This window comes from Alexandromys fortis, unplaced genomic scaffold (genome assembly GCF_014885135.2).
Source record: "Alexandromys fortis isolate MF-2015 unplaced genomic scaffold, M_Fortis_MF-2015_v1.1 scaffold_26, whole genome shotgun sequence".
Classification (NCBI taxonomy): Eukaryota; Metazoa; Chordata; class Mammalia; order Rodentia; family Cricetidae; genus Alexandromys; species Alexandromys fortis.
This window is the reverse complement of record NW_026067894.1, coordinates 16,225,745-16,235,589: the sequence shown is the minus strand read 5'-3', so window position 1 is coordinate 16,235,589 and position 9,845 is coordinate 16,225,745. Positions and strand designations below refer to the sequence as shown.

The 9,845-nt window shown below is 57.4% G+C and overlaps 1 protein-coding gene across 1 annotated transcript; it reads right to left on the bottom strand.

The window, feature by feature from the left end:
• Positions 1 to 477: 477 nt before the first annotated feature.
• On the bottom strand, positions 478 to 9,460 carry Zc3h12a (zinc finger CCCH-type containing 12A). Its single transcript, XM_050151624.1, has 6 exons — positions 9,319 to 9,460; positions 8,172 to 8,645; positions 3,879 to 4,018; positions 2,747 to 2,981; positions 2,163 to 2,269; positions 478 to 1,989 (listed from the first exon to the last, which is right to left on the bottom strand). Exons 2-6 carry the CDS (start codon positions 8,609 to 8,611, stop codon positions 1,124 to 1,126), a joined length of 1,788 nt encoding a protein of 595 aa, XP_050007581.1. The 5' UTR covers positions 8,612 to 8,645; positions 9,319 to 9,460; the 3' UTR covers positions 478 to 1,123.
• Positions 9,461 to 9,845: the final 385 nt, after the last annotated feature.

The window sequence follows — 9,845 nt, the reverse complement described above, 5'->3', positions numbered from 1 at the left end:
TCCCTACCCCAGCTCTCCCCCAACCCTCCTTCTTCAAACACAACAGATCTGGGAGGAGGGCCCGGGAGTGCAGCACCCAAGAGTTCCCTCCCTCCCTCCCCCCCTCCCAGATGCCCTGCCCTCTAAGGCTATAATGTGGTTGATCAGTTCCCTATTTCCTACCCTCAATTCTACAGCATAGAAAAGGGGAACAGCTCCGCCCGCCACCACTATCCCGCTGAAGCCTCAGGGCTCTCTGTTGTCACACTTCTGCTTGTGGCACCTGTCACCCGCTGTGTCCAGGGACTTCCCACCTCCTCTCCAGGCTCAGCTCCAAGGGACCCACCAATTCTGGAAACCTTCCTTTCTGAGGACAGGGAATGAGGGTCAAATGGCTCCCCCAGGGTGAAAGCTCGAGGCCACCTGCCCTCCTGGGCTCTGTCACTCCAGAGCAGCCCTTACCCCTCTCCCCACAAGCATATCAAAGACAATTAGCTCTTCAAGGACTCACAAAAGCCTTTATTTTTGTCATTCTTTCCACTTAAAATATTTCAATTTCATATCTGTACACAGCATACATGTGTCCTCCCACCCATGGGGAAAGGTTAACAGGTGTGGGGACAGAGGGCCTTGGAGCCCTGGTGGGGTGACGGGGTAGGTGGGCAGAGCGGGCGGGTGGGTTATAAGAAGCATCTTGCTTACTAACATGAAGCCTCATGCCCTGTGAAAAGGGATGAAGCCGCATTGGCTTGAGGGGGGCCTCGGAGGGCAGGCACATGGTGCCCAACTTGCCGGCGGTGCCAGCGTCCCAGGGACAGGGTGGAGGGTGGGGTCTAGTTCAGGCCTCTGCTCCCCTAGGCCTCCCTCCCCGCCCTCTGAGAAAAAAGAGGGTTTGGGCATCAGCCACGGATGGACGGCCTGACCGGCAACGTCTCCTTAAATGACAGAGATACAATGTGTATCAACAGGGTGATCGCTCCTGACCCATGCGGGATAGATAGAGGTGCCACAGGGCCAGAACCAATCCTATGGGATCTTTGGTTTGAGGATTCTCTTGCCAGCTCCATTCGTCCCTCTTCCAAGGTAGGCTAGGGGCTGGGGACTGATCTGTGATGCCTGACAGCCCCTTGAGCCACCTACTGGCTTACTTACTGAGGTGCTGGGACTTGTAAGAAAGGATCTCGGCGGCCAGCTGCTGGGGGTCCAGGAGCTGTGGGAAGCGCTCCATCACAGCTTCTACCAGGTGTGGGGGGAAGACGCCACACAACTTGGTGTACACACCGGCCCTTTCTTTGGCCCTTTCGCTCACCCTGCCCCAGGGGCCTCCACTAGCCCCTGGGCTGGGCCTCTGGGGCTCTTGAAGGACTGGGGTGGGTGAGGGCAAAGGGTATGGCTCAGACCAGTACTCTCTGGCTGGAAAGGTGGGCAGCTGGGGCATATAGTCGGCGGGGACACTGAAGTGGCCAGCACCCATGGGCTGTCTAAAGGGAGCAAAGGCAGGTGCTGCTGGGAGCTCGGACCCATAGGTGTGATAGCCAGCATAAGGACCCCGAGTGGAGCCCGACTCCCCAGGGCTGCCTCCTCGCACCCCCCATAATTCCGACATCTGGCTCTCCAGGGAGCCAATGCCTGAATCAAGGCACTCCTGGGAGGTGTATGGGAGCGAGTCCAGGGTGTGTGGGATCCACTCGGTGGGCCCAAAGCTGCCCCCACTAACAGGGAGGCTCCTGCCAGCCGTAGTAAAGGTCTGTGTGGAGCCTTCTTGGTGGGGGCCTGGGGATGATCTGGCCCCCAGTTTTTTCCCATCTAGACTGCTCTTCTCAGCTTCTGGAGACACAGAGCGGGGCTGAGAGGCAGGGGAAGGCCTCTGGCCACTTTTGTCCTTCACTGGGGTCCTGGGGGGTGAGAGGCGGGCATTAGCGCGGAGCTCATCAGCCACGGAACGCTGGGGGCGGCTCGGCCGCTCAGGGTGGAAGAACCGGCACTTGATTCCATAGGTACATTTCCTCCCTGCAAGGAGGACAAAGAGTGTCTCGAAATGGGGCCAGAGAGAAGAGGAGGCACAGGGACTTGGGGTTTAGGTAGTCTCCACAAGGAAGCCACCAGGACACAGGCAGGCCTAGATGAGTGGGCAGACAAGAGGGAAGGTAAAAAAGGCTACTGAAGACGGAGCTGGGTCTCACCATAGGGACATGGCTGCTTCCTGTGTTCAGAAGGCAGTGACTTCTTACGCAGGAAGTTGTCCAGGCTAGGCCCATGCCGTCCCAAAGGGTCATCAGGGGGCATGAACCTGTGGTAGATGAAACGAACGCTCAGGAAAAGGAAGTCATGAAGAGGGCCCAAGGAAAGGGCTGGATAGCCAGGCTTCCTGGGAAGAGATCAGCCCCCAAACTGCCTGTTTGCAGGATGCCCCGATTCTGAGTCTGTAGTTGGCTCACCCCAAAGGAAGAGGGGATCCCTCAGTTCAGAGGGGTATAGCTCAGGAATACCTTCAGGGCACTCCCTAGGCTGGGAGTTCTCAAGAAGCCACAAGCTAACTGCATCTTGGGATGTATGCTGCCATAGACTTACTGGAGAGAGCCATCGAGGAATGCATTGGGTCTGTCTCAAGCTAAGCTTCAACCCCCAGCCCCGAGTCAAAAGCTCTGCTGGCCCTAGCCTTCTCTCCATTACTCACGTCACTGCCTAAGCTGCAACCCAGAACATGGGCCCACAGAGTCCACCCCCAGGATCTCCCCCAGTTCCCAGTCCTCCAGCAGGAACATACTTGTCGTTGACGAAAGAGTACATGAGCAGCCGCTCCTCAATGAAGCGCTTCCACTCCTGCCGCTCGCCTTGGAGGTCCCGGTAGGTGTCATTGGAGACTACCACCCCGTCGGATTCGTAGGCCAGCTTCACAATGAAGCGGTCATCATAGCACACGACACGCTTGCCACCTACACGCCTGGATGGTGTGAACACCAGGATCTTCTTTTTCTCTAGTTCCCGCAGAATGTGCTGGTCTGGGGGATGACAGAGGTGCCGGTCAGGGGTCCCTGGGGGACCCTGAGACACCCAACAGGGCTCCACGGCTCACAGTGGCTGGGCTCAGAGGCTGTTCACACCAGTTTCGAGAGGACAGAAACCAGGCAGCCATGTGGAAACCAAGTGCACCTGTGTGCATGAGCATCCCATTCGGCAGGAACGCTGAGCCCAGAGTGGCTGGCTCTTCCTGCTTCCCCTCTGGCCTGTGTGTCCTGCCTGTGTCCCCCACCATAGGGGTTCAGGAAGAAGTGTACTGGCCATGTCTCTCACACACTCAGAACAACATTCCCAGCCTTGTTCAGAAGAGGCTCAGGAGTCCCCAGCCTGGCCCAGCCTTGCAGACTTCTCAAGAAACTGTCTTCTCACTTCCTCCTCCTCAAGGTGGGGGCTCTCATGGGGGTGATGGCCGCAGCCTGAACACACCACTCATTCTCGCTGTGCTGGGTTAAGCACTTCCAGACCGTCTCAATTGCTCCTCTGGCGGTATGTGGTGGATGTTGTCAGCAAACCTCCACCCTGCCCCATTTCAAGCTGAAGAGCTCAAGGCTCAGAGCCCTAAGACCCTTGTCTGGGTTACTCGGGGCCAAGCCTCTCACCTTGCCTTCTTGTCCCAGCACCCACAGCCTCAATCATGAAACTATATTGCCCCTCTGCCACTGGGGATGCCTCTCCTATAGGATGAGACACCTCAAGACTACACAAGGTGACTCCCAGCCATTCTCATCTGAGCTGGGCTGCTGAAGGCAGCAGGCATTGGAAAAAGACAGGCTGGCCCTTGCTTATCATCTGGAAGGTGTTGGCCCTATTAAAGGACTCTTTTGGGGAGCACCAGGGTCGCTGGTACAGTGAGGCCACCCCACTTCCAGCACACATACCTGTGATGGGCACATCTGGCCGAGGCTGTTCCTTCCTCCATGATGGTACAAACACAGTGATGTCTGTGTGGCCCCGCTCCAGAAACCAGTTCACAGCCAGCAGAATGCCCCGACAAGAGAAGACTTCCTTGTTCCCGTGACTGGCAGAGGAGGGATAAGTTAGCTCACAGAGTAGCCAGTCTGTGGTCACCCAGGCCAGAGCAGAAGTGGGAAGTGGGCCACGCTCCAGCCCTGCTTGGCCTTGCTGGGTAGCTGCAGGACTCAGTCCCTGGCTCTCTGCCTGTAGGGCCTAAGGCCTTGTCCCTGGGCCCGTTCCCACAGCGCCTGCTGGCCAGCCCCAGATGGGACTTTCCCTAAGATTCCGTCTCCTCAGAGTGTGGATCCACCCAGGAATCTAGCCACACTGGCTCCCCACGAAGAGGGGGAGGGTCGGGCCGCTTGCAACATATCTGGGGGTGGGTAAAGGTGATGGGAGACTTGGGGATCCTGCCCTACCCAGGAGCCACGGGGACCACAGGGACACAGATTTGCACACGTAGGCTGAGTCACTTCTTTCCCTCAACACTATACAGCAAGGAGGCACCAGCGGAGGAGGAGGAGGCGGGGGAGGCACCAGCCATGTTAAGCAGGAGAGAAACCAGACTGTTCCGGATTAAAGTTCACTCTACGCGCAAGGTCTCAGGTCTTGGCTGGCTTGGGTCCCCAAAGGGTGCAGGGAAGGAGCATGGGGAGTCACCCTTCTACAGGGGTCAGGAAATAACAGCCAGGAGGCACTCCAGGAAATTTTCAGGGCGAAAGTGAAAGGCCACCTCTTTTCCTCTCAAGAGGCCAGTTCCCTGCAAGCCTGCCCCTCCCTGCATGTCTGCCTGCAGGGGGGGGGGGGCACTGCCGCCGCCCCAGGGCGGGTGTGACTCCTGGCAGAAAGATGGGCAGGAAATTGCTGGGGAACTCTGCTTGCTCACAAGAAGGGCTGGGGCATCAGGCCTTGGGTTTGCTCTATCTAAACATGGCTTTCCTCAGAAGTAACCTAGCTGGCTCCTAGGCTGCCCTAACCTGTGTCTCTGCCCGCAAGCTTGGTGGAGGGCACCTTTCTTAGACAAGCCATTTCACACCAGGAGGGCTTGAGGCTAAAGACGCTGGTAAGGTGGAGTTCCTGGAAGTGCTGAAGCGGGGCTCCCTCCCCAGCAATCCCAGCCTCTGGTTAGCCCCATAGTGAGAGACTCAGACTCATATTTGGCAAATAAAACAGAATAAATGTTACGCAAAAGAGGCAAGTCCATGGCAGACCACATCCTGTGGGTAGCTTTGGGGAGAGGGGGGTGATAGCAGGAGTCCCAAGAGACAGAGAGTGGGGAGTGGGGCAGCTGGAGGCATGGAGGCTATCGGGGCGGGGGTGGGGTGAGGGTGAGGCTCCAGAGTCTCTCAGTCTCTGAACTGTAGAGGAAACAAAGTCATCCCCAAGGCAGCACTTCCAACCCCCTCCTTCCCCACCTCCCATGTAGCCTGCTCACAGTGGAGTCAAAACTCATGGCCACTCTGTGCTCTCCCTGGAATCATCATCAAGCCCACAAGAAGACCACTGCTATTACCCTCTGTTCAGAGGGTCCAGAGAGGGTAACTTAGTCACTATGGGTCACACAGCATGTGTGAACAGAACCACTTCTGTTGGCGTTTAGGTACCGACATCCCTGATGGTTGGGAAGGGCACCGAGTCCACCTAGACAATCGCACCACCTAGACCATCTCAGTGCTGGGAAGAAGACTCCATGACACGCACAAGTAACCTGGCTAGTGCTAAGAGGTGAGAGCCAGACTGGAGTGTGGGACTACTGGGTTACTGTCGTTGCCCTTACTGAAGATGCAGAGAGAGGATGTGGCAGGAGGAGTGTCGGAACTCAAGCATCGATGGTGTACATTCTGCATATGGAGAGGAAGGGACACCCCTGAGCCAGAGAAATGATGGGCTCGGCAAATTCTCACACTTCCTTTTGGAAGCCAGGTGACATGTCAAAACCTCTGAGGAACATCCTCGCCTGTGGCTTCACAAAGCCCACGGCCCCATCAGACTGTCTCCTTCCCTGGACCATCTGTTGTCTCCTCCAGATGTGAGGTAGTTGTCTGCACCATGGCTTACTGTCCTGAGTGTGCCATGTCCACATGTCCCCTGACCTCTCTGTGGATTCATGGCCCCTCCTGGACCAGCCATGTCAAGCTTGAGGATCTCCCGATGTACTGCCTCTGGGCATTTAACCCCCTGGCAGGGGACAAGTCTCCTCTCAGCCGTGCTGGTACTGGAATGTTCCCTCAGCAGGTAGTCAGAGCCCTATTCTTGGCAGCAAGAGCACTTGAGGCCTGAGGCCCAGAACGCCCGCCTGGACTACTCATTCAGTTCACTGCAATGCAGGAAGCTTGGTTGGCCCAGGAAAACCAACTTCCTCCCACCCTCAAGAGTCCCGAAGGCCCCCAGGTCGGGGCCTCTACCCAGCCTGATGGGCTGGGCATATGGAAGACTCCAGCTCCTGCCCAAGGACAAGGCAGGGTTAGCCTCCCCAGGTATAAAGAACTGCCTGGGCTGGGCCTAGTGAGTACAGGAAAATTCCCTTAGAAGGAAACAGAGGTGAATTTCCCCACGATTTGCATATGGTGGGGGCTAGCCCTTGTGTGTGTGGGGAGCAGCAGGGTAGGAACCAGGCAGCTGCTGAGACAGGAAGTGTGAGGCTGGAATTCCCCTTCCGTGGCCACCCCAGCTCAGAAACCCCCAGCAGATAGACAGGCGGGCCGGCAGACAGTAGCTGTCTGTCTCTTTGGTATCAGCTCTCCTGAACCCCTCCACTACTGCCCCTCCTCCCGCCCAGGCCCCTCCTTCCCCTGCCCAGGATACAAATACACATAGCACATGGCTGCCCACAAGACACCCAGCCCACAATTCCTAGGGGTGGTCAGACCTCTCCAAATTTCTACCCTGTCTCAGAACCTCCGAAAGAACGGCAGCCTCTGAAGGGACAAGTTTGACCTGCTGCCCTCTGGCATGGAAGCCAGCGTTTCTCAGCCTTCTTCCCAAGATCAGTTCATTTTAAAGATGTGAAGACGGACCCAAAGGTGTTGAAGAGGGCTGCCCCCCCCNCCCCCCCCCCCCCCCCCCGTGTACCAACTAAGTAGGGCCAGGGCCAGCTAGACAGCTTAGCTGACCCAGCTGGGTTGGGAGTAGGTGGGACCAAATGCCAGGCAGGGAAGAAGCTGGCTGGCATCGTGCCAAGTTGGGCAGTTCACCTGGGACAGCCCTTGGGGCAACCAGGAAAGAGACTTCCCCTCTTCCTGTTCTCTTGCTGGGGTCTCCCCTGGTCCCTGCCAACAGGAACTTTTCCTTGTGTGTGATCCACCCAGGCCTGACTCACCCAGCCCGTTGTGCAGGGAGAAAGCAGGACTGAAGGGTGCGGCCGGGATGGAAGGGAGAAGTCAAGGGCTCCTTAAGGTCAGAGGCAGCCTGGCTCAATTTCTGCCTCCACTCCGCCTCCTTCCCTGAGCAATCTGCAAAGGTCTGGGAGCCCCCTGAGATGAGTCCAGCCCAAGCAGTATCAGTTCGGCCAATATAGATCCCATCAGGGCTCACGTGAGCCCCCAGAGCATCAGGCCACCTGCACACACCCAGGGAGCCAGATCCGGCCAATAGGTCACACCTGGTTAGGGCTAGGACGCTGCTCGCTGCTCGCTGGCAATAGTTAACTAAGCCTTGCTTCTGTGGGAGCACAAGTCTAGGACAAGGAGGTCCCGGAGGACTCAGTCACTGAAGGACAACTATTCACTTAGTACTTACAACTCTCCACGTTTTATGCATTTTCTCCCCTCAAGGGCCACCTGAGAGGAAAGACTGAGGAGAGAGTGAAGAAACGGCTCAACTGGTGAAGCGACTGGTTCCCAGAAAGCTCGAGCCCACAGGCCATTCCCCTACATTGTCCTGCCTCATGTCAGAGGCAAGAAGAGGACTGGGCTCAGGAGAGACAAAGTACACTCTGGGCACAGAAGGCTGAGTTTGAATGCTTGCTGCTAATTTATCAAGGAGCATGACTCTGGGTAAGGGTCTAAGCTCCTATTTTCCTTCTTAGGATATACATGAAATGCTCCAAGAAGTCTTAGGGTTTCAGGGAGCCTCCTGGCACACGACGGAACCTCACAGAGAGTGTTTGCATTCCCTCAACAATCCACAAGGAAAGCCAAGCTTTTTTTTTTTTTTTTTGTCCCAAAGGAAGAGCCACAGACATTTCCACAGGTCCTCTCCTCAGAACTGACACATACCTCATGGCCACATTGCTTCCATCGATGACCACAGGCCTCAGGTCACTGCCCTCCTTGTCTTCCTCTGGGAGTGAAGGTTCTAGAGAGGAAGGTTTGGGGGTGCTTCCGCCCCTGGGCACCAGGGGGAGCTGGGGACAGGGGTCTGTGGAGGCCTGGCACTCGCGCTCAGTAGCTGAACCATGCTTCACCAGTTCCCCCAGCACCGTGTTGGTATCCGCTTGGACCCCCAGCTTCTGCAGGACACTGTGGATCTCGGAGGATGAGTAGCCCAGCTTCCGAAAGAAGTCCACCTTCATCTGCAACTCAGCAGAGGCTTCTTTAGTCTCAGGGTCCTGGACTGGCTGAGGGCGACCCCGGCAGCTGTGGCTGTCCTCAAGATCCCACAGACTCATGGTGGGACTGGCTTCTTGGATAGGCTTCTTTCTATAGGGGTCACTCATATCTCAGATTCTTGGAAGGCGTCCATCACAGTTCCTAGTGACGAGACCACAGCGTTAGGGGCAAGAAATACCCACTGTAGCTCTTTCAGCCTCTCTGCCCTACAGGATAAGGTAACACGAACTGAGCTATCCTCCTGTGTCAGCTCAGACTGTGATCTCAAGAGCTCTCGGCAAGGAGTTTATTCTTATATAGGGGAAACTGAGGCACAGGCAATAAGAATTTACTCAAGGTCATCAACTCAGAGTTTGTGACACAAAAACTTTCAACTTGTCTGACTCCACCCCCAAACCCGTCCTGTTCCACCAAGGGACCCAGAAGGCAGGGGCGGGGCTCTCAGAAGGGAACTGGGGGCTGGAAGTGCGCAGGGGACCCAGGGGCTTCCCCGTTGTGGCCATCGCCGCCTTCGTTCTAGAGTCTCATACTAAGAGCCCAGGGCCGGAGTCCCATTCCGGGAAGGACAAGTTTCCGGGGTGACCCACAGGGAGAAAAGTTGCTGGGAGACTCTGGTTGGCTACCAGGCCCGATGACGCGAGGCGGCCCCGGTTAGAGCCTTGCGCATGCAGGGCGCCCCAAGACACACCGCTCCACTCACCGGGGTGAACTCGGCGGGGTCCCCGCGATCCGCGATGAAGACGCGGACCGCGACCCTTCCGAGGCCGGACCCAACACAGCGCACCACTCATGCCACCCCGCAACACTCACTCACCCCTCCGAGTGACGGACGCAGCCCGTAGAGCGTCCATGGAGCCGAGTCCCGAGCTCCGACTGCACCTTCGTAGCCGCGACAGGCGGGCAGGTGCTTTAAGGGCCGTGACGCGGAAGCCGGGCAGGGCCGCCGCCCCTTCCTGCTCCGCCTCGCTCCTGCCCCGTCCCCGCCCCTGGCGACCCGCGCTGGTCCCGCCCCGTCCCTGACCAGACCCCGCCCCAGCATCCTTAGCCACTCCCCTGGCCACTCCAAGTCTGGGCGGCTTGGAGCTTGTGCCACTCGACAGCTTAAGGCAGGCGCTGCAGACACAGGTTCTGCGCACTGTGCAAAACCGGAATAGCACGGCCTCGATGGCTCAGCTCAGCTACTTGACAGGCCCACCGACCTGGTCCAGACTTCCAGGTGCACAAGTGAGGCCACCGCCATCGGAGGTCGCACCTTCCTGTTAGGTGGAGACCGGGCCACTCTATTTCAGTCCCATAGGCTGTGTCTGAAGCCCCTTCAGAGATGGAGCCAAACTCGGTGTT